Source organism: Linderina pennispora, assembly GCF_002104995.1.
Source record: "Linderina pennispora strain ATCC 12442 chromosome Unknown DL89scaffold_1, whole genome shotgun sequence".
NCBI lineage: Eukaryota > Fungi > Kickxellomycota > Kickxellomycetes > Kickxellales > Kickxellaceae > Linderina > Linderina pennispora.
Window position 1 is genome coordinate 99,506 of NW_024468249.1, and position 23,984 is coordinate 123,489.

At 56.9% G+C, this 23,984-nt stretch overlaps 13 protein-coding genes across 13 annotated transcripts; 7 read left to right on the forward strand and 6 right to left on the reverse strand.

Moving 5' to 3' along the window:
* Positions 1 to 103: 103 nt before the first annotated feature.
* Positions 104 to 523, forward strand: DL89DRAFT_219831 (uncharacterized protein; the record flags this gene model as incomplete). The annotated part of the gene is made up of 1 exon (XM_040884412.1): positions 104 to 523. One exon carries the CDS (start codon positions 104 to 106, stop codon positions 521 to 523), a length of 420 nt encoding a protein of 139 aa, XP_040746795.1.
* A 50-nt stretch (positions 524 to 573) lies between these two features.
* DL89DRAFT_289346 (1,4-alpha-glucan-branching enzyme) lies at positions 574 to 2,814 on the reverse strand (the record flags this gene model as incomplete). Its single annotated transcript, XM_040889946.1, has 2 exons — positions 574 to 2,671; positions 2,780 to 2,814. 2 exons carry the CDS (start codon positions 2,812 to 2,814, stop codon positions 574 to 576), a joined length of 2,133 nt encoding a protein of 710 aa, XP_040746796.1.
* Positions 2,815 to 3,828: 1,014 nt separating this feature from the next.
* Positions 3,829 to 4,668, reverse strand: DL89DRAFT_263630 (tRNAHis guanylyltransferase). Its single transcript, XM_040885912.1, has 2 exons — positions 4,327 to 4,668; positions 3,829 to 4,246 (listed from the first exon to the last, which is right to left on the reverse strand). Exons 1-2 carry the CDS (start codon positions 4,605 to 4,607, stop codon positions 3,895 to 3,897), a joined length of 633 nt encoding a protein of 210 aa, XP_040746797.1. The 5' UTR covers positions 4,608 to 4,668; the 3' UTR covers positions 3,829 to 3,894.
* Positions 4,669 to 4,832: 164 nt separating this feature from the next.
* DL89DRAFT_263631 (tryptophan synthase beta subunit-like PLP-dependent enzyme) lies at positions 4,833 to 6,547 on the reverse strand (the record flags this gene model as incomplete). Its single annotated transcript, XM_040885913.1, has 4 exons — positions 6,282 to 6,547; positions 5,406 to 6,186; positions 5,042 to 5,380; positions 4,833 to 4,835 (listed from the first exon to the last, which is right to left on the reverse strand). Exons 1-4 carry the CDS (start codon positions 6,464 to 6,466, stop codon positions 4,833 to 4,835), a joined length of 1,308 nt encoding a protein of 435 aa, XP_040746798.1. The 5' UTR covers positions 6,467 to 6,547.
* Positions 6,548 to 6,601: 54 nt separating this feature from the next.
* DL89DRAFT_263634 (uncharacterized protein) lies at positions 6,602 to 8,019 on the reverse strand. Its single transcript, XM_040885914.1, has one exon. It carries the CDS (start codon positions 7,995 to 7,997, stop codon positions 6,657 to 6,659), a length of 1,341 nt encoding a protein of 446 aa, XP_040746799.1. The 5' UTR covers positions 7,998 to 8,019; the 3' UTR covers positions 6,602 to 6,656.
* Positions 8,020 to 8,347: 328 nt separating this feature from the next.
* On the reverse strand, positions 8,348 to 11,074 carry DL89DRAFT_319369 (uncharacterized protein; the record flags this gene model as incomplete). The annotated part of the gene is made up of 4 exons (XM_040891123.1): positions 9,791 to 11,074; positions 9,445 to 9,476; positions 9,248 to 9,343; positions 8,348 to 9,215 (listed from the first exon to the last, which is right to left on the reverse strand). The coding sequence occupies exons 1-4, from the start codon at positions 11,039 to 11,041 to the stop codon at positions 8,348 to 8,350; spliced, it is 2,247 nt and encodes a 748-aa protein (XP_040746800.1). The 5' UTR covers positions 11,042 to 11,074.
* A 571-nt stretch (positions 11,075 to 11,645) lies between these two features.
* Positions 11,646 to 12,606, forward strand: DL89DRAFT_263636 (U2-type spliceosomal complex subunit CWC24). Its single transcript, XM_040885915.1, has one exon. It carries the CDS (start codon positions 11,700 to 11,702, stop codon positions 12,588 to 12,590), a length of 891 nt encoding a protein of 296 aa, XP_040746801.1. The 5' UTR covers positions 11,646 to 11,699; the 3' UTR covers positions 12,591 to 12,606.
* Positions 12,607 to 14,501: 1,895 nt separating this feature from the next.
* Positions 14,502 to 16,193, forward strand: DL89DRAFT_867 (uncharacterized protein). Its single transcript, XM_040892183.1, has one exon. It carries the CDS (start codon positions 14,727 to 14,729, stop codon positions 16,008 to 16,010), a length of 1,284 nt encoding a protein of 427 aa, XP_040746802.1. The 5' UTR covers positions 14,502 to 14,726; the 3' UTR covers positions 16,011 to 16,193.
* Positions 16,194 to 17,490, forward strand: DL89DRAFT_868 (uncharacterized protein). Its single transcript, XM_040892186.1, has one exon. The coding sequence runs from the start codon at positions 16,377 to 16,379 to the stop codon at positions 17,214 to 17,216; it is 840 nt and encodes a 279-aa protein (XP_040746803.1). The 5' UTR covers positions 16,194 to 16,376; the 3' UTR covers positions 17,217 to 17,490.
* Positions 17,491 to 17,757: 267 nt separating this feature from the next.
* Positions 17,758 to 18,639, forward strand: DL89DRAFT_263638 (uncharacterized protein). The gene has a single exon (XM_040885916.1). The coding sequence runs from the start codon at positions 17,812 to 17,814 to the stop codon at positions 18,541 to 18,543; it is 732 nt and encodes a 243-aa protein (XP_040746804.1). The 5' UTR covers positions 17,758 to 17,811; the 3' UTR covers positions 18,544 to 18,639.
* Positions 18,640 to 20,072: 1,433 nt separating this feature from the next.
* On the forward strand, positions 20,073 to 20,781 carry DL89DRAFT_319371 (uncharacterized protein; the record flags this gene model as incomplete). Its single annotated transcript, XM_040891124.1, has 3 exons — positions 20,073 to 20,455; positions 20,487 to 20,510; positions 20,584 to 20,781. Exons 1-3 carry the CDS (start codon positions 20,171 to 20,173, stop codon positions 20,779 to 20,781), a joined length of 507 nt encoding a protein of 168 aa, XP_040746805.1. The 5' UTR covers positions 20,073 to 20,170.
* DL89DRAFT_298703 (uridine kinase) lies at positions 20,551 to 22,202 on the reverse strand (the record flags this gene model as incomplete). Its single annotated transcript, XM_040890799.1, is given in 4 exon segments — positions 20,551 to 21,277; positions 21,340 to 21,450; positions 21,500 to 21,629; positions 21,649 to 22,202. 4 exon segments carry the CDS (start codon positions 22,200 to 22,202, stop codon positions 20,822 to 20,824), a joined length of 1,251 nt encoding a protein of 416 aa, XP_040746806.1. The 3' UTR covers positions 20,551 to 20,821.
* A 96-nt stretch (positions 22,203 to 22,298) lies between these two features.
* On the forward strand, positions 22,299 to 23,981 carry DL89DRAFT_319373 (MFS general substrate transporter; the record flags this gene model as incomplete). The annotated part of the gene is made up of 3 exons (XM_040891125.1): positions 22,299 to 22,913; positions 22,942 to 23,023; positions 23,058 to 23,981. The coding sequence occupies exons 1-3, from the start codon at positions 22,495 to 22,497 to the stop codon at positions 23,979 to 23,981; spliced, it is 1,425 nt and encodes a 474-aa protein (XP_040746807.1). The 5' UTR covers positions 22,299 to 22,494.
* Positions 23,982 to 23,984: the final 3 nt, after the last annotated feature.

The following is a 23,984-nucleotide window of genomic DNA, read 5'->3' on the forward strand; positions in this document are numbered from 1 at the left end:
GCTGTTTGCCTTGGCGCTGGTCGTCCGGACGCAGGGCCGACCGATCGCCCGCCAGCTGCATGTGATATCGCGATACATTCTGGCAACCACATACTGGTACTTGATGACGCAATGGTGTTTCGGCGCGCCGCTGTTTGACCGAGTGTTTCTGATGACTGGCGGCTCGTGCCTGATTGGCCCCAGCTCGGTGCCTGCCGCTTCCATGCGCGCCTGCCGATCGGCGGGCGGCAGCTGGAGCGGCGGCCACGATATCTCCGGCCACTGCTTTTTGCTGCTGCACTCCACGCTGTTCTTGGTCGAGGAGGTCATCCGCCCGCTACCAAGGGCTAACCGCAGCCTCCATAGGACTGTGGTCGGCGTGGCCTCGGTGTCGCTGGTCGCCGTCTGGGTCGTCATGCTGCACTTCACCGCAAAGTTCTTCCACGGCCCGCTCGAGCTGATCTCTGGCTCGGTACTGGGCATCGCCTTCTGGGCCGCCATGTACTATCGTCGCCCCTCCACAGTGGATCACCTTCCTGAATAGATAGCCTTCAATATTTGGAATTCTCAAAAAAATCTCACGCTGCTTTCTCCCTACTCCACCACCTTGAACACCGTGGCCGTGCGCGCGGGCAGGTACGCCTGGATGTAGTTGGGGCGGCCGTTCCACTCCAGCGGCGTCGAGAAGTGCTCGACCGAGTGGTCAACGCGGCCCTGTCCCAGAAACTCCTTGTCGTCCGTTGAAAGCACCGGCACGTACTTGCCAGCCCACCTGCACCCGATGCGGTAGTCCGTGTACGAGTTGGTCGGGTGGAAGTTGAAGACCCACAGCAGATGCCCGCGCTCAAACGCCAGCACCTTGTCGCCCTCGTGCTTCAGCGTGACCCACTGGTCTTGAGACGACAGCCAGTGGAACTGGTTCTCCAGATGGTGCATCGCCCTGTCGAACCGGTACAGGTACTTGTACCGCAGCATCTCGTCCTTGATCAGGTTGAACTGCCGCCGCGCGTAGTGGAAGCTCGAGCCGTTGCCCTCGCGCGGGAAGTCGAGCCACTCGGGGTGCCCGAACTCGTTGCCCTCAAAGTTCAGGTAGCCCTCGCCGCCCAGACCCATCGTCACCAGCCGGATCATCTTGTGCAGCGCCATCCCGCGCTCCACCACCGGCGTCAGCTCAGTCAGGTCGCTCATGTTGGTGTACATCTCCTTGTCCATCAGCCAGAACGCCAGCGTCTTGTCGCCCACCAGCGCCTGGTCGTGCGACTCGCAGTATGTGATCGCCCGCTCCTGGTACCGCCGGTTCGTCAGCTGGTGCGCAATGTGGCCCATGTTCCAGTCCTCATCCTTCTGCTCCTTGAGCATCTTGATCCACATGTCTGGAATCGACATCGTCAGCCGGTAGTCAAAACCCACTCCGCCCTCAGGCACTGCCCGGCACAGCGTCGGCATGCCCGACACGTCCTCGGCGATCGTGACAAACCCCGGGTACAGCTTGTGGCACATGTAGTTGGCCAGCATCAGGTACGCAATTGCGTCCTCGTCGGTGTTACCCGTAAAGTACTCGTTGTAGTCGCCGCTGAAGCCGTACGCGATTCCGTGGTGCTTGTACATCATCGATGTCACACCATCAAACCGGAACCCGTCGAACCCAAACTCCTCGACCCAGTAGCGCAGGTTCGACAGCAGGAACCGCATGACCTCGTGGCTGCCGTAGTTGAACAGCCGGCTGTTCCACAGCTCGTGCCGGCCCATGCCGCCCTCATGGAAGTAGCAGTGGTCGGTGCCGTCAAACTGGTTCAGCCCATCCTCGACGTTGTTGCACGCATGCGAGTGCACCACGTCCAGGAACACCACAATGCCCATGCCGTGCGCCGTGTCAATCAGCTCGCGCAGATCGTCGGGCGAGCCATACCGCGACGATGGCGCAAAGAACGACGTCACCTGGTACCCGAATGACGCATAGTACGCGTGCTCCATCACCGCCATCAGCTGCACACAGTTGTAGCCCAGGTCGCAGATGATAGGCAGCACATCGCGCGTGAACTCCTTGTACGTGGCCACGCGCGGCTCCGGCGACGAAATGCCCACGTGCGCCTCGTAGATGCGCAGGTCGGCCGGCGGCACCACGCGCTGCGTGTTCTTGACCTTGTACTTGTTGGGCGGGTTGTAGAACACGCTGTCGTAGATCGGGCTCTTGCTCAGATCCTGCGTCACATGCGTGCTCCACGCCGGCAGCCGGTACACGCGCTCGCCGCTGCCCGTCACAAACGACACCTTGATATGGCTGCCATGCGGGATCGCTACCTTGCCATTGACGTTGGGAACCACGCACTCCCATACGCCAAACTCGTTGCGCGTCATCTTGTTGGCGTTGACATCCCAGCTGTTGAAGTCGCCCACCAGCGACGCCTCCTTGGCTCCAGGTGCCCACTCGCGGTATCGCACGCCCTGCGGGGTGACATGCAGACCAAAATCCTCGTATCCACGCGAGAACTTGTCGATGCCGCCCTCGCTCAGCTCAATGTCGCGCACCCACCGCTTGAAGTGCGCAAACCGCTGGCCAAAGTACTGCCTGTGCGGCTCCAGATAGCCGTCAGACTTGATTACGTCAGTGCCGTCACCGGCGATCTCTGGGTCAGAGCCGCTCAGGTACGCGCTGTCGGCAACCTTGGTTGGCGGCCCCATAAAGTTGCCCCTCAAGTGTGGGCTGCGCCGATGCTGCCACCGGCGAGTGCGGTGCCGTCGATCTGGGCGTGGACGCCGCAGAGCTGGCAGCCGAGCTCACATTGAGGTTTGCCGGGACGGCTGGACCTTGCTGTTTCTCTTCTTGCCAGTCATGATTGAACAAAAAGTGATGTTGCGGGGAGAGAAAGATTATACAAGGAAGAGGTTTGAATGAACAGAGGAGAGAGAGAGAGCTTGTGCGCTGCGAGAGAAGAAGAAAAAACAGAGAAGATACCTTCGGTTCCTGTTCCTCCAGGCCGCGGGCAACCGAGGCTATTTATTCGCAAAAGCCTCTATCACGGCTCGCGAAACCGGGCCAGACCCTTGCCCCCATCCTGTTTTCGGCGATATCGATGGTGCGAGCCTTGTTGCTGCCGGCGCTTAAACGGGAGAGGATTAGGGCGTGACCAGCCTCTCTGGTAGCTTTGGTCACTCTCGAACAATGCTCAGGCGGCCATATATAAGCTGGCAGTCGCGCATATGCATGCAGGCCCGCCTGTGCTTTCGTCTCCCCAAAAAACCCACAGCGCTTTGTATCGCGCATCCCCCAAAGGCGTCCAGTGGAAGAAGCCGTTTTATTCGAACCAAGGACGACCCGTATCAGTGGAGATCGCGTGGGCCGATGTTTTGTTCAAAAGCAGCATCATCTTGCCTCCATCACTGAGTGGCCTGAAATCCGCCGACTGGGACATCCCCCACCCCGGTCGCTCTTGCAAAGGGCAAATCGCCACAGCAAAAACAGTCGATCTCCAGTCCCCCATCCAGATAAAAAAGCAGAAAGATGCTACTGCGCCTTGGCCTCTGCCTCGCCTTCCGCCTCGTCCTCTGCCCTGTCGCCAGTCTTGCGCTGCTTCACCCGCTCAGCCTCGGCCTCAGCCGCCAGCTCCACCTCCCTCTGCTTTGCTCTCTCTGCCTTGCGCTCGGCCCTGGTCGGCTTGCCGCGGGTGAGCTCGGGGCGCTCATTCCAGAAGGCATCGCGGATAATGTCGCAGTGCATGGTCACAACTGTGGTTTTTGTCCGTTTTGTGCACTTGCCGTCGGGCGTCGTCACATCCACCAGCGTGTTTTCGCGCACAAGAACACTGCCCTTTTTGAAAATCTCCTTTTCGTCGTTGTAGTTGATCCCGAACTCACTGAACAGCAGCTCGTTCTTGTCTTTCGAAAACGTGCCCTAATGACGACAGACGGTACATGCTAGTTGCTGGGTACAAAGGGGCCAGCGGCTGTGGTTGCGCAAATCGCAATGTCACCGGGCCAAAAACGTGGGCAGCTTCCCTTCTGACATCTTACCTCCAGTCGGTTCATGGCGTCCTTGTTCGACATCCCGCCCTTGACCAGCGTCCAGAAGCACGTGTTGTACATGTTGTTGATGTGGCAGTCTACTTGCCGCCAGCACAGGTAGTCGCGCATGATGCGGTCCGACGGGTACTGCACCACCCGCGAGTCAAACGCCGGCGGAAACTGCAGCTTCGTGTCCGGAAAGAACTCGCTCCAGTAAAACACATACGCCGATGTGAATCTGCTCACAAGCAGTGTGTTCAGCTTGCTATAGCCCCCGGGCAGATAGGATAAATTAGAAGCGGCTGCTACGCAGTACGCACTCGGACATTCATGGGGGATTCTTACCTTGCTCGCCGGTCGTATGCCTTGGCGTCCTTGGAAAACACAAAGCTGTACTCGTCGCTCTGTCCATACGAAATCACAATCTCCGTCATGCACTCCATGACCTCCTTGGCGCACCGGTTCATTAAGCGCAGGGCACGGATGTCGTTCGGTTTGGTGAACCCATGCTTCGCCGTGAACTTGGTGAACCCCTGCCCGTCGATCCGCACTACCAGCCAGGTTGCAGGCAAGAGGCTGTCGTTTTGCTCAAAGTTCCGCACGTACTCGTACGCTGAGTTCGCCATGTTAGCAAGAGCAGATGAAAAACAGTGTAGAGGTAGAGGAATACTGCTCCGAGACAGAGTTAGCCGAGTGTATAATATTGCCCCGGGACCAGTCGAAAAATTGAAACGACAGGTACTGCTTATTTCCAAACTGTGCCCCATTGTGGGGAAGCCGCTGGTCGAGTGAACCGGTGTGGTCCTCCGCAATTAGCTCTTTCCTGGCCAAACGGCACAAGATTCCGCCAGCTACTGTAACCGTCGCTCCTGCACCTGGCCGGAAAGATGACGGGCCTGTCGCTGGCACATGGCCAAATGCCTCGCTTGGCATTTGTCTGTGTTTACCGGTGGACTGATCGATAAAAATACACCAAGCCACTGCGCAAAATCACTTTCAAGCTAAATGGTTACGGGATTACTTTGCAAAAAAAAGGATATATCATTAATTCCGGACCGACTGCCAGCGTCGCCGCAGCCGCCGTCGTGCTTGTGCTAATTGCACTCGTCTGCCGCACCGCTGGAATACTTGTTGGCGTGCTATTGGAGTCTGACATGCGCATAAATATCTCCTGGCCCGACTTTGCAATAATTGGTGCCGGGAATGGGAACCGCTGGCGGCACGCCTCCAGCTTTTCAAACGAAATGTTGGCACCGCCCGACACCACTACCACGATATGGCTGTGGGCATCAAGATCAGGCACAATCTGGTGCACCAGAGACTTGCCGACCACACTCAGTGCTGCCGCACTGCCCACCTCCACGAGCATCTGGTGCTCGTCTACCAGCCGCAGACACGCCTTCTGCCGCCATGGCCTCGGACACCGAGATCGGCACCACCGGGTGTGTGCCCGCCAGCTCCAGCGCCACCGAGCTGATCGCGCTCGCCTGCAGACACGTGGCTACTGTTGGCTCTGACGCCCGATCAGTGTTGCTGCTACTCCTCGTCAGCCTGGGCAGCGAGCCCCTCCTCGCTTCGTTCTCTAGCAGCGCGTCTCCATCCATAGGCGGAAACAGCGACGGTATTTTTGGCCCCAGCTGCAGCGCCGATTTCCCGCCTGTCCGCCTCGGCCTCCTTCCTGTTGTTGGCGTATCGCTCGCTCCCGACAATAGCGCCTGCTGGAACGAATTCGTATTGTGTGTCTCTACGGCAATAATCGGCACGCTCCTCCATCGGCACCGCTGCATACCTGTAATTAGGCCCGCAAGCAGCCCGCCGCTGCCCACCGCGCACACCACCGCTGCTGGGTCCTTGTGGTGCAGCTGCACGCTGATCTCCGCAGCCATCGTCGCATACCCAGCAACCACGTCGTCGTCGTCGGAGGACTCCACCATATGCGCATTCGAAGTCTCCGATACAAACGCCAAGCCGGCCTCGTATGCCTCCCGCACCGTCGCCCCGCGCTCGACAATCTGCGCTCCTTCGATCTCAATCTTGGTGCGCATGGAGGACGCCGCCATGCCGACGGGCACAAATATCGTGCATGGCACGTCGAGCTGTCGGCTGCTGAAGGCCACTGCCAGGGCTGCGTTTGTGTCGCCAACCGTCACCAAATGCTGGATGTTGCGCTCCAAAACCGCTTTTGCGCAGTAATTGCCAATCCCTCTAATAAAGCAGTACTGGGAAAAGCGAAGAAAATCAGTGTCTAGTTTGTTTTGACGCTTTCCGAGTTGGACACCCACTGCAGTCTTTGACCGTACCTTATCTTGAACGACTGCGTTGGCTGCAGGTTCTCCAGCTTGAGCCATACGTTGCACCCGACCTGCTTGCTCATGGTGGTCGAGTACAGCAGCGGTGTTGGAATGTGTAGACTCGTGGGACTGCTGTTCTTTTCTGGTGTTGCTGTGCGTGCATTGCTGCTGTGTGGTTTGCGTCCGGGCGCCATATAGAGTGGCCAAATGTACAGGGTAGTCGTTCAAGTGAAAAGAGCAAATAAATAAAAAGTCAGGACAAGCGCAAAGTGCGAGGGAAAAGAAGAGGTCGACAAGAGTGAAGCTTCTGCGAAACAGGCGGGAGAGGCCAGAAAATCAAATTTTCAATTCAGGACAATCAAAATTTTTGCAATGGTAGGATTTCTAAATGAACCACTGGAACTGCAGTCCAAACGACTTTATCAGCCTGGTCATGTCGGCCGACTGGTCTGTCTTGCAGTCCTTGTTGAACGTTAGCCCCATGCTGAACACCATGTTGTTCATGCGCGCATCCACCAGGCACTTCAGCCCCTGCGTGTCGCTCCACCGCGCCTTCACAATGCTTCTATCGTCCAGTTGCCATTCGACGCCCAGCGCCAGATCCGACGTAATGCTGAATACATTGAAGTCATACCGCGCCGCACAGCACAGACGCGGCCGCAGCGCCTGCGCCCACGCCACAGATACGTGGCCCATGATCGGATTCACCACACAGGTGACCTCGGAAAACAGGGGCAGGTCGTGGCGGTAGCGGGCGCCAAGCGAGATCCCCGCGCTCGAGTCCTGCGCACCAAAGTACATCTCGCCGCCGACCGCCAGCCGCCCATGCACCTTGTTCATCAGAACCTGCCGGGCGTCGGCATTGGTGCCGCAGTAGAAAAGCCGCGAGGCACGGTCCAGCATCGCGATATTGCCAAAGTTGTATAGCCCGCGGACGCCCAGCATGGCGCCCAGCGTGCCAAAGGTCGTCTCGGTGCTCCACTTGGGCTTGTTGACTGTGTGCTGCACCACCAGCTGCATGTCGGACTGCATGCCGGCGCGGCTTATTCCGCTCATCTGCAGCTCCGAGAACTGTGACCGCCGCGTCACCCATGTACCTGTAACTGAGGACACCGACGGGTACATCTGTGCAGAAATCATGTAGTCGCCGTTGAATGCCTGCGGCTCAGCTTGCTGCTGGGAGGCGCACAGATCCCAGTTGTATTTCCACGTACCCGCTCGAATGCTCTGCAGAAGGTTGCGTGCATCCCGGCTATCAATTGCTTGCTGTCGTGCCGTGGCGAAATCAAGGAGCCGCTTGCTCTGTCCGCTCGCCAGCACATCCTTGGGCTCAGACGGCAAGAACCCAGTCAGCAGTGTCTCCTTGGGCGCATCGGCTTTGCGTTTCTTGGCCTTTTTTGTCTTCTTCGCTGACATGTCTGCCAGTGCTGGCTGCATTTCCTCGACAGCATCTGTGACCTCTGGGCTGATGGCCAGCAGTGGGCGCGAGGTCGCCAAGTACCCAATCGAAGATGCCCGGCTGGGGATCATGGAGAACACAAACTGCGAATGCAGGCTGTTGCTGACCCCGCGGCCGGTGCTGACGGACACGCCCAAGGGCACGGCAAAGTCGAGCAGCGACTGCGAGGTCCGGCAGAACGTCGAGTAGAGGTTGTTTTCGTTCCAGCGCGTCTCGCGATGGAATTGCCGGGTCAGCAATGGGAAGTAGTCGGGGGTAGTGAACATTTTACAAGGAGCAGGAGTAGAAATAGCAGTCAGCGGCTGCCAGGCGGTCACGAGGGTCTGCGGTTTTGCAAACGTTGTGTAGACCAGGCATTTTGTGGGACCAGCCTTGTCCCCTCCCGGCCGAGCCCTGCATGCGCCTGATCACATCATGATGCAAATATGTGGAGCTATGTTATCATGGCAGCACCCTCAGGGATAGTATGAAATGTCGTTTCAGAAATGAGAAGTATATTTTTGTTAAGCACTTGGCCGGTTCTCCAGCAGATCGCTGGTAAGGGGGTGGGATTTTAGTTTAATTGGATAAAAACGTGAATCTTCCTCGTTAGCGAGAACCGAGGTTCCATGTTTGCTTAAGCGCTCCAGCCAGAGTTGGCGGCACCCTCAGCAGCCCAGTCGGCAGCGGGGGCGGCACCATCGGCAGCCCAGTCGCCCTCAGCAGCGGCGTCCCAGTTGCCCGAGTTGGCCAGGGCAGCGACGTCGTTACCGGCGGCACCGGTGGCGCTCCACTCGGCGTTGGCGTCGGCGGAGGCATCCCAGTTACCGGCCTCCTCAGTCTTCTCGGCGGCAGCCTCCAGGTCCTTCTCGACCTCCTCCGGGTCGCGGTAGAAGAACATGTCGGTCATGACATCCCAAGGCTGGTCGCGGGGGAGGGTACCGCGCAGGCGGAGGACCTCACGGGCCAGGAGCCAGAAGCCAAGACCGATGGCGTGCTTACCGGCGTTGTTGATGGGAATAGCGACATCAACGTGGTCCAGGGGCGAGTCGGTGTTGGTGAACGCGATGACCGGGATGTTCACGTACGAAGCCTCACGGATGGCCTGGTGGTCGGCGCGGGGGTCAGCAACAACGATCAGACGCGGCTCCTTGAACTGGCGGGTGATGTAGTTGGTGAAGTTACCGGGGGTGAAGCGACCGGCGATGGCCTGGGCACCGGTGTGGGTACCGAACTTCAGGACAGCGCGCTGGCCGAACGGACGGGCCGAGATCACGCACACGTCCTTGGGGTTCTCGACGGCGGCGATGATGCGAGCAGCCATAACAAGCTTCTCCCAGGTCTTACCGGCGTTGATCAGGTGCACACCATCAGCGCGGCGCTTGTAGACGTACGGCAGCATGTGCGAGTCAACGTTCTGCGAACCAAGGTGGGCCTTGGCGCTCAGCAGGAGCTGAATATCCTCCTCGGTGGCGTTGAGGCAAGCGGGAACGTGCGACATATTTCTACAGAAGGTGGAGTGGTGCGATTAGTGGACAATCCCACAAATGTCTTTGGTGCTGTTGTTGTCGCCGGTGGTGGCGGCGGCGGCGCTGGAGTGCCATTTCGCGCCATGCGTCCAGCCACGCCATTGCTGCAAATGCCATGCCGTGGATTCTGTCCAAATTCCGAATTCTGCCTCCTCAAATGTGCCTCAGCACCCAAACATGTTTTGGAAAGCAAAATTTTTGGCACTCTCCCCCGCTGCCGCCGCGCGATTCCGCCCCCTGCGACAGATCGAGCGCATCCATCCTCTTTTTTAAAAGTCGCGTATCCATGCCGCCAAAAATAAACCGGAAGGTATCCACTTACTCAAAGTTTACGACAAAGTGTCCTGCGAAAAAAAGGGGGAAATCGTGATAGCTGCCGCTCAGTTGGCAGCTTTTGCCCAGGGCCTGCAGCCCCCGCCCAGCAAGGCCCAAGCAGAGCAAAAAGCGATCACCGCATAGAGGACCCAAATTCAATAGATTAAATTACGAATGCGATATTAATGTTAAATTACTCGATTAAAGTTACACGGCCGCCCCGGCCAAACTCGTACCTTTGGCCGCGCCAGACCACGGTGTCGCCGGACGATCGCATACAGCCACAGCGGCAGCGCCAGCACCTCGCGGCACACCCAGCTGAACACGAACCACGGCCAGCTCGGCGGCGGGCCGTGGTTGATGCGGTAGAAGAACACCATGTCGGAGGCGAACCAGCACAGCAGGAATGTGCTCAGAACCGCAGCCACGTCGAATGCAAACACCCGGTGCATCGCCCACGCAGCCAGCGAGCCAAGCAGCAGGGACTCTGTAAGCGGCTCGTAGAAGGTCGCAAATGTGACATTGTACTTGCGTGTGCGCACCCACCGCACCCGTCGGCTGCAGTACTCGGAGAACGAGCGGATGTCGGCAGGCTGGCGCGCCAGGTCGCCGGTCATGGTGTGCTTCCACCCGGCATGCCACAGCGCCTGGCCGATCATGTTGTCCTCAGCCAGGTAGTGGCCAAACGCAGCCAGGCCGCCAGCGTGGTCGAGGGCGCTCTTGTAATAGAGGTTCGACTTGCCCATCAGACAGCTGGCGATCCCAACCGCATTGATGGCCAGATACATGCGGCAGTGGTTGGTGGTCAGGAACGCACGGTCGAGCATGGCGCCAAACGATGTCGCATTCTCGCTAAACACCACGTGATGGATGACACCGACGCGCTTGTCGTCCAGCATCAGATCAACCGACCGCCGCAGCGTGCCCGGGTCTGTCCACACGTTCGAGTCGCATATCCACAGCAGGTCGTAGCTGGCGGCCTTGTATGCCTTCAGCATGTTGTTGATCTTGGGGTTGATCCCGACGTTGTCACGGCCCACCAGAACCCGCGCCTGCACCTTCGGGTACTTGCTGATCAGCTCCTCGGCCACAGCCACGGCCGGGTCCTGCGCGTCCTCGACTGCAAACAGCAGCTCCATCTTGCCTGGGTACTCTTGACGGAAGCTTGACTCGAGCGTGCGGCACATGTCCAGGTCAATTCCCTTCATCGGCCGGATGACAGTGACACCCGGATACTCGTCTGCCGAGCGGTTCACGAATGCCCGCCGCTTGACGTATCGCCGCTGCACCACGCAGTGCGATAACACCTTGAGGGCCCACAGGAACCCAGCCAATACCAGCACAACGCACGCGAGGTTGTTTGCCAAGTCTCCAAATATCGGCTCGTCCGCGCTGCCGCGTGCTAGTGGTGCCTCGCCACCCGCGCCACTGCCGAAAGAGGAAGCCAGGAGCCCGGTCCTTGGGTGGTAGTTTCTGACTGAAGCCATTGTCTAAGCCGGATAGCTAACAAGGTAGCAAAGTGTAAAAATTGCGAATTTGAAGAAAAAAGTGTAGAAGAACTGAAGTAGAAAGGGAGCGGAGAACAGAAAGGGCAGTCGGCGGAGTAGGCGCGGGGTCTGCGAGTCGGGTGGAAAACCGTACTTCTTTTTTCAAAGTCCGTGATGCCTGCAATGCTCAAAGGACGCCAGGCTGTTCGAGCGGATAATGCCCAGCCGGGCCCACGCGGCGCGCAGCGGCATCCTTCAGCTTCCCAGCGCTACTGGTCACATGCATCGGCTGCATTCTAGTCTCAGAGAAAATGCAAGCTGTCTTGAATGCGTCTGCGCTTGTTCTGCATATTCAATTGAGAGCCAGATCACGCTTGTCTGGGTTCCTCAGACCGATTGGGGCTCTATTCTACCAACCGCACGTCGGAGTCTGAGCTCGGCTGCTAATTGCGCACAGAACCAAATACGCGGCTGCGATTCGCTCGATTGCTTGGCACTGTGGGTGATCTTGCGCATTAGCTGTAGCAATTAGCTTAAAAGAAATCACGGATTGTAAAACAAAAAAAACTCTGATTTGTTGGGCCCAAAAGCGCCTTCCGTCAACCAATTAGTCAGCATTGCAGTTTCGCTTCCGCACTTGTAAATTCAGCCCACACTCATGTCCGCTTCAGAGAACAAACCCGCCACAGCGCTGTTTAAGAAGAGCAGGCGGCGAGGCGGCGGTAGCAACATCAGAAAGCGCGCTGCAGAGGCCATTGACCAGGAGGCACCGACCCAGGTCCAGACTGATGCGGGCGACGATGAGCGCAGGTCAGCTAAGCCTGGTGCAGGCAGGATCACCGCTGGTCGGTCAAGGGATGGTTCCAAAGCAGAGGATAGCCCTGCGGTTTCCGAGCCTGCAAAGGCAGTCGAGTATCACTATAAGCGCGGTCAGGACGCTACACGCACAGTCGAAAACGAAAAGGCTACAGAGCAGGCGACGAAACGGCAAAAGACAGGAAACGTCACGCCTGCTGGCGGTGAACAAGGAATATACAAGGGACTGGCTGCATACGAGAGCCGAATCAAAGACGACCCAGGCGCCAAAAAGACCGGCCCATTCAAGGCACCTACAAACGTGCGCTCAACCAGCGTCTTCGACTACCAGCCAAACGTATGCAAGGACTACAAGGAGACTGGGTTCTGTGGGTATGGCGATTCCTGTGTCTTTCTACACGACCGTGGCACGTACAAGACGGGCTGGCAGCTTGAGAAGGAGTTTGAGGAGTCGCAGCAGGGTGTTCAGAGGGATAACGAGAAGCTATGGAAGGTTGACGCGTCTGATGACGAAGCCGACAAGAAAGAGGAGGAGCTGCCGTTTGCCTGCCTGATCTGCCGCAAGCCGTTTGTGAAGCCGGTGGGCACCAAGTGTGGCCATTATTTCTGTGAAAAGTGTGCGTTGGCAAACTACCGCAAGACACCCAAATGCTTTGCGTGCGGTGCTGCGACCGGCGGTGCGTTCAAGCGTGCAAAGAACATCGAGGCGAGGCTAGAACAACAAAATGAATGATTTTATCTCTTGATCTTTTAGTCGTGCTAATCCATGTCCAATAAACCGACACCTTGCTGCGCAGGCTGGCAGAGAGAGAAGAGAGAGAGAGAAAAAAAAAAATTGAAATTATGCTTTTGTTTCTTCGTTTCGCATTTATTTCATATTTTTCTAGCTATTTGCAATGGCAATCAGTCGTAAGGAGAGGCAGGCACAGGCAAGCTAATTCTCGCTCCCAGGAGCCCTCAGCAAACACATTTTCGACAATAGGTACAGTAACCACCACCGGAAAATAGACTGTTCATGCTGAACTCTGCAGAATATTTAACTGACAGCTCAATTTGCGCTGTAGAAGCCACGCAGAACAGTGCATCCGAGACACCAGGGCCTATTTGACAGTCCGATCGCAGCCACACCAACAGAATCGCGCCATGGCTGGCTTAGTAGCCCAACCAGCAGGACTAAGACGGCACCGACGCGCACTGTTGCCACGCCGGGCTCAGCTAACAGTGTCCTCTCTGCAACACCAACTAAGGCACACCCCGCCATATCTCGCGGCAACAGCAGATCAGAACCACACCATACTCGGCTGCTGCCACTAGGTGACACAGAAGAGACGCCTATGCGGCCAGATCGGTCGATCGGCGACATAGCCATGGAGGAGTGGGACCGCACTCCGTTCTCGCATATTAGTCCGACCCAGCGCGATCCAGCAGATAATACATCAGCGATCCACCTACAGGGCCCTGACTCGGTTTCACCTGGATTTGTTTCTCCTACTCAACAGCCGCACGATAGGCGTCGTGGTCTGTTGTTTGGTGACGGTATGAGCCCTATCTCGGCCTCTCAGCCTGGAAATAGGCCTCCGAGTGCATTTTCTGCATTATCACCTCAGGCAAAGAAGGACAAGAAGAAGACAGGGGTCGTGTTTGCACTTGCCGACGAGTCGCAGTTGGATAACACGCAGCTGTCGATGGTTGAGGAGTCGGAGATGCTGCTTGCGGAGTCTTCGGCCAAAGGCGATGTTGTATTGGCGAATGATCCAAACTCCAGTTTTGGCTGAGGCAACGCAGCAGAGCCCCGAGCAGGCTCGCCGTGAATCGTTTGGTCTGCAGTCAGCGGGGGTTGCGGAGACGCAGTTCGCACTCCCATCAGCGAGTTTCGACAGTGTTGAGTCGCCGGAAGAGCGCTCAGGGTCGGTTGAGCTCGGAGAGCCTGTATCGCCTACCAAGCCTAAGGGCAACACGAGCCCAGCACCGCAGCTACAAACAGCTGTTGCTCGTAAGCGGGCAATGGGATCGAGCCAACGCTACAGCGATATTGCTCCTTATACTCAAACGCAGGATGGCGTTAGTGATGATGGCAGTGGCCAGGGGTCTACTGCCAATACGCCTGAAACAATTGACATGGGTGTGTTTAGTTCGGCTCGCTCCAAGCAGTCTCCGACACTAGTCACTCCACGCGTCAAATCTCGGCCTGTTGGCATTGCTGAGGATCCAATCGAGACACCAGAGTCAGCGCAGGGCTCGTCGCGCAGATCCGGCCGGGTGTCCCGCTGTTCACCACTGGACGGGATCCGTATCGACGATATGCCGATGCGACGTAGGTCCTTCCAGTCATTGGTAGCGAAGGACAGCAAACGACCACCGAGCAGAACCCCATCAAAACACGCCAAGGCGAGCAGGAGGCAGGAATCCCTGGCTTGACCAGAAACTGGCGTCGGCCAAGAGTTTGCCTGAGGACCCACAGACTAGGAGCAACAGTAGTGGAGGGATCAGCCAAACTGTCTAGCCTGTCGAGCATCCAATCACGCATGGCAAATCTGATGAAGGCACCGAAGCAGAGCAGCCAGCACAGCCGGGATACTACCATAGGTTGATGGAAAATGAACCTCAGGCTGCTGCCGATTTCCACATCCGACAACGATGCCGCTGCCAAACCGCCTACATCTCAACAGGGGCTGACTCCTGAGCAGCCACGCTGAAGATGGTGGTGACGAAGAAGATACAGATCCATTAGAACCGAAACCTCGATACTATTACAGTTCGGCGACCCAGGCGGGCTAAGGCTCGCAAGAAGAGAGTGCTACTGAAGAAGGGGCAGTCCACCAGCGCTGCAGACGATCCAAAATTTGCGGTTGACGCACTGGACGATCTGATGACCGCCCTTGACTCTCCAGTAGCAACCGAACGCAAGTCATCGGGCAGGCAGCGAGGACACTCATCCAATGGCTTCGGCCTGGGAGTCAGTTCGAAGCAAGTGCTGGTGATGAACGCTACGGGAGATGTGATGTCGCCGTCGGTCGCCCCGCCACAGAGTGTACTACGCATGAGTCAAAATCGACTGAGCAAGGTAATAAAGCTCAGACCGCAGGCAGCGCGCACCCTACTGTCACCAGGCATCAGAGGGCCAAGGATGGGGTTCGAGCTGCAGACACCTACCAAGCGTGGGTCAGCGAGCCTGATGATGTCACCCAGTGCTGGCTTGTCACTGGCATCTGTCGCTCGCAGGAGACACATGGATAGGGGTGCCGAAGGGGCTGAGGATATTGCCTCAACGAATGATCAGGTTCACCAAGTTTTGGGATTGCCAGCGAGTGCGTCTCGGCGAAAGGTCAACACATCGAATGACTCTGTGCGGCAGCTGAAGCGAGCATTTAGCAGATCCAAGGACCGGCGTCTGACACTACGGCTGCTCAGATACGGCCTTAGTACGGAGTCCGCTAAAAGGAGCTCGGAACCAGAGAAGCAGGGTGCTGAGTCGCCATGGAGCAGGAAATGGCGACGCAACAGCACCAGAATTCTGCAGGAGGCGGTCACGGCCATGGACACTGATGCCATGCCAAGCCCCCTCAGCGGAGAGCAGGTTCCGCAGACAGAGGTGGACAGCACTCCAGCGGAAATTTACGTGTGGGCAATGCTTGACGAGAGCATGGTTAGTGGCAAGCGCAAACTGTCGATTCTGCCTGGGAACTATTACATGGCCCAGGCGTTCTTGGACAACTCGCAGAGTGCTGGTGACCAGGGGACAGTGACAGTTACATTCAGGCATACACCGGGAGTGCAGTGGGAGGTGGACCCATCGTCGCTGGTTGAGTTCTCGCTGGCGCCAACAGACTTGGTGCTGGCGCGCCGTGTAAAATCGCGCGTTTTAGAGTCGGCGACAGTGCTGTCTGTACTGCCCAAGGACTCGGCTGCTCCAACTCGCGTCAATGTCCGGTTCAACTCGGACAACGTTAAGCAGACAGTCTCGGTTGAGGAAGTCGCACTGCACACTAGCATGGTCGTCGACGACAACATACCGGAGGAAGACGCGGTGCCGGATGATGATTTACATCTGAGTGACCCAGAGATGTCTGAAGAGGACAGCAGTACAAGCAAGGCACAGCCAAACGTTGTGTCAACTGCACCTGTCGCCAGTCCAAAGCGCAGGCCGTCCTGACATCGTGATGCCGCACTCCTTTGCCGGCACCCAGTGCTGAAAAGGGACAGCCTGCTAAGCGCAAGCGTCCTGCCCCGAAGAAGACCAATGCTGCGTGGGTTGGGCACGAGCCACCAGTCAGCGCTGGTGAACAGATGGAGAGCCTGCCGCAGATATTTGCAGGCATGAGTTTCATGATTACTGTTTCGGAGCCAGGCGCTGATACTGCGGCTAGCAAAGAAGGTGGCGCCCGATCCCGGCGCTCGGCACCCAACTACCCAGATGTAGATCCCGCTAGAGGGCGGCCCAAGCACTCATGGACCAAGGCTAGCAAGGCACAGACGATGCTGATGAGCGAGCCTCTGCCTGCGAAGAGCGCCTGTGGTCATGGATCGAGCCCGTCTAGCCGAATGGATCACCCAGCGTGGCGGGGCAGTGGTCCCCGACCACAAAAAGTGCATTGAGATATTTTCAGACCAGAAGCAGCTTGAAGAAGCTGGCGTCGAAAGCAGCCTGCCTGACATGTATCTCATCGCGGATAAGGCGTCAACAACAGCTAAATACCTAACGGCACTAGCACTGGGAGTTCCGCGTGTTTCTGGAGTGTGGATCAGCGAGTGCGTTATGAGCCAGAAGCTAGAGGACTACCGGCCGTTCCAGCTCTCAAACGGCTGGTCTGAGGAGCTAGGCGCCATGTGCGCAAGCACATTCATCGAAGGGTTCTTGCACGGCACCACAGTGCTGGTTTCGGGCTCAGCACAGTTCCAGCACAACTGGTGCCAGCTGCTGACATTAGCCGGTGCCAAAACTATTACTCCACCAGCAGCGGCGCTTGGGTCACGGACAGCCGCAAAGAGTCCGCAGATCGTCTGTGACTTTATCCTGTCCGACAAAAAGCTGCGCAATGGCAAAGAGAGCAAGATGGCCAAGATGTGCACGCGGAATCGGCGGCTGTCGCAGCAGCAGTGGAATACAATGGCCGTTGAAACCGGCTCTCCGCTCAAGGATTACGGAGTTGATGACGGAGTCTCAACGATCCTGGACAAGGGCAGTGAAGGCGGCCTTGGTACTGAACCAAGCATCGGTGAGGCATTTGGCGATGCGGATGGAAATGCGGATAGTTCGGCTGACCCATGGCTTGTCAGCCATCGGTGGGCGAGACAATGCCTGATAAACCAGCGCGTGTTGCGGTTCAACGGCCACCCTTCCTATGTCGAATACAGCTGAGCGACACAGCCTTTGCTGTAGTTCCTTTGCACAAAGGCGAGATTCGTCATGGGATTCACGCTGCTTGATAGACCTTCCTCGAACAAAATTCATAATTCAAGAGCTTGCTGGTGGGTGTGCTATTAATAGACAAGTAACAGTCGTGGAGGTTGCGGTAGTGTGGATGTAGGTTGCTTCGCACTATATCACCGATACAGGTTGTCAAATGGCTGTAGCCTCCCTGCAATCAAGGCAAGCGGATCAGGGGGTTCTTATACATCGTTCTTGATGTTGGCATGTCAGACCTTGAATTTGCAGTTACAGAGAGCGGCTTCGTTGAAAACACATGGCTTGTTGTATTTTTAGCACGCGGTTAGTGCTGGAGAAATCGAGGATTAGCGTGCAGACAGACATTTCGCTGCAGCTGGCATCCCTCCGCCCTCAACTTCTATTTTTAGCTGGTATGTTATACTAGCTCTATGGATCTGAGTCTATGTCGTCAAGGCAGACCCAGTCCACCAGTATATAAACTTCACACCAACTCCAATGCTGATGCAAGGACATTAGTCAACACACACACAACCATAGCTCCCGAGCCCCCAGATAAATCATAATAATGCAGATCGGCCCCGCTCTCCTCGCTTTCTTCTCCGCTGCGCTTGCGGCTCCTGTTCCCAATCCTGACAACCTCTTCGACCGTCGTCAACTGGCTATTGCTCGCGCTTCGGATGGCTCCGAACACACGCTTATAAACGGTCCTGGTATTATACCGACTCCCGATGTTGGCGAGATCGGTGATGCTATTTACGAAGACGCCGAGGGCGTGCATATTTGGGACCGCGAGGAATACGATGTCCTGCACCGTCGCCAACTTGCAATTATTCGTGAATCTGATGGTGCTGAGCGTACATTCATCAGTGGTACTGAAATTACGCCAGCCCCTGATGTTGGTGAGATTGGTGATGCCGTTTACGTGGATGCCAGCGGCTATCACACAAGGATCAGAAAGGAATACGATGTCTTGCATCGTCGCCAGCTTGCAGTCATTCGTGACTCAGACGGATCTGAGCATACCTTCATCAGCGGCACTGAAGTTCTGCCAACTCCAGGCGCTGGTGAGATCGGTGATGCTATTTACGAAGACGCTGAGGGTGTGCATATTTGGGACCGCGAGGAATACGATGTCCTGCACCGTCGTCAACTTGCAGTTACTCGTGGCTCGGATGGTGCTGAGCGTGCGTTCCTTAATGGTGCTGACATTTTGCCAACTCCCCATGTCGGTGAAATCGGCGATGCAATTTATGAAGATGCGGACGGTGTGCATATCTGGGATAACGATGGCAACTAAGCAGAGGGCGCTCATGGCTGATTACAAGCCAATTCAAGAACATGGCTAAATATTGTACATATGTTCATTCAAAAGAATAAATAGCTGACTTATATCTACGACAATGCGTGCTATTGGGTGAATTGACTCCTGCAGCTGCTCGAAAGCGTCTAGTTTAAACCACATCCCTCCACGTAGTATGATTAGAGGTATGAAGTATGCTATTTGAAATTAAGAACAGTGAATCTGAGGGTGAGTGAGTGTATGTCTACTTAAATACAACGCGTAGCAACCGCAAGAGGAATCGAGTTAATTACCGGCCATGGGCATAGGATAAGCATCATGTTATGATTATGTATATACATATATACGTACGGGCAGATAGCCATACAAACGATAGTTCTGATATCCATATATACCGCATATAATTGTTGCTATGTCTGTTACCAAAGCGATAGGCTAACCACCCTGTGCAATCCACCAGCATTCTCAAATTATGATGATTCGTGTCACGCGCTGTGGACATTGTCTCCTTTTATGTGGATTTCGTACCATGGGTATGTGCTAATCGAACTGACTGTGGTTAAGAAGAGACTACTCGAATATGCAGTGGTATGGTTGGTTTCATGAGTCATTGGAGGCAGTACGTGAGATACCTCAGGCTGTGACAACCCGGAATTGGTGCATTAGATGCCTGTGTTGAGCCTTGCTTATTTCGAATACTCTAAGGACCAGCTGAGCAATGCGCTTACGCTATATTTGTAAATGATCAGCTTGTTGTTCCTTAACTCGAATATCACGGCTGAATGCTAATTGCGATTTATTATTGCTGTATCGTCTACGTGGGAGTTGTGAGAGCAAATTCTTATTGTTAAAGGCTCTGCGAGAGAATTTAGTCGTCTGTGAAATAGAGCTCCTTGCCAGACGGGGCATCTCAGTTTCGGAGCTCTCAGGATATACGATATGCCGCTTCCCTGGCGATGATGAAGGAAGAGGAGGAGAGATTAGTCCTATGTCAGAAATCGTGACGATACTTGCGACACTGGCTATGATAGCCGGGACACAACGACTGCCAGAAGGGTCAACCGATGAAGACGAGCCAGTCGCATGGTCCACAGACGCCAGTGCTATTAGTAGCGAGCGCAGGTATACTAGAGTCAAGCCGCTTGGCGCCAACAGTTGAATTGTAACATAGCAATCTCCCTTATATGGCTGCCTTGCTAAACTTTCACTGTTGTGCTTCAGGCGAAGGGTGCATTGGCCATCCGCTTAGGTAAAGTGAGAGTCCATTTGGTTCACTCCATTCGTGCAGCCTTTTATTTACAGTCCAATAGATAACGTAGGGAAAGGCTATGCGGAGGATAAAGCGTCTGGTTCTAGAATGGCAGCGAAAGGCTGGCTGTGAGTTTGGGCTGCGCGCAGCAAACAGTGGGCTCAGGCAAGGCTTACTGTGATCGGGTGTGACAGGAGACTGGTGCAAAAAAATCCTTGGCAGAAAAAGCACAGGAAAATCACAGAAAACCTGGCTACTTTGGCCAGAGCGCTTTTTCGTTTCTCTTGTACACCTTGGGCTATTTAATCCTCCTTTTCTTAAAATGACGAAAGACAGAGAACGACTTTTTCAGCGACATTCCGCGCACCACGCACTATGACACGCTCAGACACAGGGGTCTTCGGGCTGCTCTCACCACTAGCCGCGCTCACAGGCGCCCTGGACATGCTCGAGTACACGCCATCCAGCAGCATGGTGCTCCAGCGGCTCATTGCAGCCGAACCGCCCTACGCACGACTGCTGCGGCGACTCGGGCTCTACGACCTGCCTACACTGCCGCAGCACGCTGTCCAGCAGGCCACAGCAAAGCCAGAGCGGGTGGCAGGCAGCCGGGTGATGGCACATGTGAACGATGCGTTGGGCGAGTCCGCACGGTGGGCGGTCGGCAATGTGCTTGGGCCGGCTGCGCGAGTCAATGGACCGGATCGAGGAGCATGTGGCAAGCGAGACCGGACAGAAGGACCGGCCCTATGGGATCGCTGATCAATGCATTAAAAGATGACGTGCAGGAGGGCGTCGAGCGGCTGTTCCGGAAGCCGCACGGATTCATGCGGTCGTACCAGTCCACGACGCGCACGCGCGCGGACGGTGCAGTTGAGACACGTGAGGTGACGTGGCAGAACGGGCGGCGGGAGGAGACGGTGACGGTGCGGTATCCGCCAGGCACCGGGATCCCAGACGAGAGCCACAAGAGAGTAACAGAGTAGTTGAGAAAAACCTCAGATTACGGAAAGAATAAAAAAAGTCCTAGCACTCGGTGCCAAAGTAGCGGTCGCCAAAGATGCCGTAACCGGCCTTGATCAGCAGATTGTCCTCGGAGATGTGCGAGTCAAGCAGCGCGACGACGACACGGACCCGGGGGAAAGCAGCCTGGATGGCGTGGACGCCGTGTGGGGTGGCCAGCAGCGACATGAACAAGATGTTCTCCTGCTGCACGCCGTGGTCAAGGCAGATGCGGATGGCCATCAGTGCATTGGCACCGCTGACAACAGTCGAGTCCATCAGCAGCACCTGGCCGTGGCCAATCGATGGCGGCAGGTTGACGTAGTGCAGCCGCGGCTCGTGTGTCGTCGGGTCGCCCACAATCAGGATCTTGCCGTAGTGTGCCGGCCTCACCACACTATGCAAGGCCTTCTCCATCACACCGCCGGCGCGCAGGATCGTCACGCCGGTGACGTTCGGTGCCAGGCGTCGGCCGGAGAACTCCATGCCCATCGGCGTCGTGACCGAGGACGGTGCGAAGCTCCAGGGTGCCCAGGCCGAACTCGAGCAAGAAGGCGCGAGAGGCGGTCCGAGTAGAAGATGAAGTCGTCGCGTGTGGTGGTCGCGTCATACAGGATGGTCTGCATGGCGCGCAGCTGGTTCGTCTCGGGCATCTTGAAGAACAGTGCGCTGAGGTCAGTGCTCGCTGCGGAACTGCCGCACCAGCGCCGGCCGCATCATCGCCTGGCTGCGCGCGTCCAGCTGCCTTTGGATATGCTTGATCAGAAGATCAATCGCCACCTCGTTGTCGAGCCCGCGCGGGATAATCACGTCGGCGTTATTCATGGTCGGCCTGACGAAACCCGTCGTACGCGGGCTTGACAAACCGGTCGTACTGCTGCAGAATGCCGATCGGGTCGCGCGCGCGCTCCGTCACATCGCGCTTGATTCGCCTGGCCAGGCAAATGTCGCTGTCGGTGTCCACAAACACCTTGACGTCCATCATTTCCAGAAGCGCCGGATCGTACAGTGCAAAGATGCCCTCGAAAATCACCACCGAGGCGCCGTAGACGTGTTGCGATTCGGAGCTGGGCGCGTGCTTGGTGAAGTCGTACTGTGGGATTGTCGTCGCCTTGCCTTGCTTCAGATCGCGCATACACCGCAGTGCCTCGTTGTAATCGTAGCTCGACGGATGGTCAAAGTCGTGGTTGTTCAGGAACGCCTGCCGGGACTCCTCCGGCGACAGCTTGCGGTAGAACGAGTCCATGCTGACAATCACCACCCAAGGCACGTCCAGGGCCTGCACAATGCGCTTCGCCACGCTGGTCTTGCCGCTGGCGCTGCCGCCGGCAACGCCTACCATGTAGACATCGTAATTCTTGCCGTCGGGCGCGTACCAGGGAGGGCGTCCGGCGCTGCGCAGCATCAGGGTCGAGGATTTTAAGCTGTCCGAAGGTCATCGTGTAGAAAATAGGAGGCGTGTAGAAAAACAAGGGGGAGAAAAAGGATTTTTTCTGTGGCTCTGGCGACTAGTGCGACCCAGGCTATGCTCCCCCATACCCTGCACAGACAGCAGATCCGGCGATCACAATTAATCCCTGGGTGTTGTTGTCATCATCAACGACTGTACATGTTGGTTGCTGCATGCACATCCTGGGCTCGCCTGTTTTCCGCTCCCTTTCCGCTGTATTTTCTGTTTGTACTTTCTTGTTCCAAGCATGAGTCGCTACCGCACAGTGGCTGAAGACATGGATAATGACGACGGGTCGCTGGATTTCTCCAGCGTTGACATCGCCAGCCGGCAAGCCAGCACTGCAGCACTACAGTACATATCATCCCCCTCGCCCTCGTCCCGGCCCGGCCCCGGCCCGCTCCAGTACCTGACATTGACGCTAGCGCTAGGCGGGCTGCAGTTTGTGTGGTCGGTGGAGACTGGCTACGGCACCCCCTACCTGCTCTCCTTGGGACTGAAGAAGTCGCTTCTATCGCTGGTGTGGCTGGCCGGGCCGCTCTCGGGGCTGGTCACGCAGCCGCTGGTGGGGGCGCTCAGCGACCGCTGCATGTCGCGGTTCGGGCGGCGGCGGCCGTACATAATGGGGGCGACATTGCTGGTGGTTCTGTGTCTGGTGGTGATTGGGTGGGCGCGGGAGCTGGCCGGCTCGCAGGCGGCATTGGTGGCAGGTGCTGGCGTTCTATGTTCTGGACTTTGCCATAAACTGCATCCAGGCGTGTCTGCGCGCCCTATTGGTTGACGTGCTGCCGGCGTCGCGCCAGGACCAAGGCACAGGCGTGGGCATCGCGCATGATCGGCGTGGGCAACGTCGTCGGGTACTTGCTCGGGTTCGCCGACCTCCCGCGGCTCCTGGGGGTTCTGGGCGACACGCAGTTGAAGGTGCTCAGTATGCTGGCGTGTTTGGCGCTGATGGGCAGTGTGTGCATCACGTGCTGGTTCACACCCGAGCAGCCGCTGCGCCAGGCGCCCAGCGCGCGCGGGCTCACGCACATGTTCAGGCAGATCTCCCGGGCCTTTGGGTCGTTGCCAATGGTGGTGAGGCGTGTCTGTACGGTGCAGCTGTTTTCGTGGATCGGCTGGTTCCCGTTCCTGTTCTACAGTACCACATATGTGGCGGCATTGTCCGACCACAGCGACGAGGCAGAAGGCGCGCGCGCCGGCTCGTTCGCCATGTTCACATATGCAATGGCGTCGCTGGCGTTTTCGCTTGTTCTGCCGTGGCTGGGCCGTCTCTTCAATGTGCGCTTGGCGGTGATGTGGATGGCTGGGCTGGCGGTGTTTGGCGTGGCAATGCTGATGACTGTGTTTGTCGAGAGTGTTCCCTCGGCGACCTTGCTGATTGGCGTGTGCGGGTTCTCGTGGGCGGTCACGATCTGGGTGCCGTTCTCGATTATCGGCGAGGCCATCAGCAAGCAGAGCTCCGGGTATGCACTGGTGGGCGATGCGATCCCAATGCATGAGCTGGGCGAGCACAGGCCGGCTATGCCAGTCGAGGCGGGCACGGTGCTGGGCATCCACAACATGTACATTGTGGTGCCGCAGTTCATCACGGCGTTTGCCAGCAGCCTGATCTTCGCCGTGTTCGAGCGGCTCGGCAGCGTCAAGCATGCAAGCGAGATCGCCTGGGTTCTGCGGCTCGGCGGCGTATCGTCGCTGGTGGCCGTGTACTTTGCCTACAAGCTGGTAAACTGAAAA

Excerpts from the sequence above, each read along its gene's own strand:
- DL89DRAFT_263636 (XM_040885915.1), top strand. The coding sequence starts at position 11,700 with ATGTCCGCTTCAGAGAACAAACCCGCCACAGCGCTGTTTAAGAAGAGC.
- DL89DRAFT_263634 (XM_040885914.1), bottom strand. The coding sequence starts at position 7,997 with ATGTTCACTACCCCCGACTACTTCCCATTGCTGACCCGGCAATTCCAT.
- DL89DRAFT_263630 (XM_040885912.1), bottom strand. The coding sequence starts at position 4,607 with ATGGCGAACTCAGCGTACGAGTACGTGCGGAACTTTGAGCAAAACGAC. Across the intron at positions 4,247-4,326 it reads GCATACGACCGGCGAGCAAG|CAAGCTGAACACACTGCTTG; the intron begins GTAAGAATCCCC and ends CGGGGGCTATAG.
- DL89DRAFT_868 (XM_040892186.1), top strand. The coding sequence starts at position 16,377 with ATGGATCGAGCCCGTCTAGCCGAATGGATCACCCAGCGTGGCGGGGCA.
- DL89DRAFT_263638 (XM_040885916.1), top strand. The coding sequence starts at position 17,812 with ATGCAGATCGGCCCCGCTCTCCTCGCTTTCTTCTCCGCTGCGCTTGCG.
- DL89DRAFT_867 (XM_040892183.1), top strand. The coding sequence starts at position 14,727 with ATGACCGCCCTTGACTCTCCAGTAGCAACCGAACGCAAGTCATCGGGC.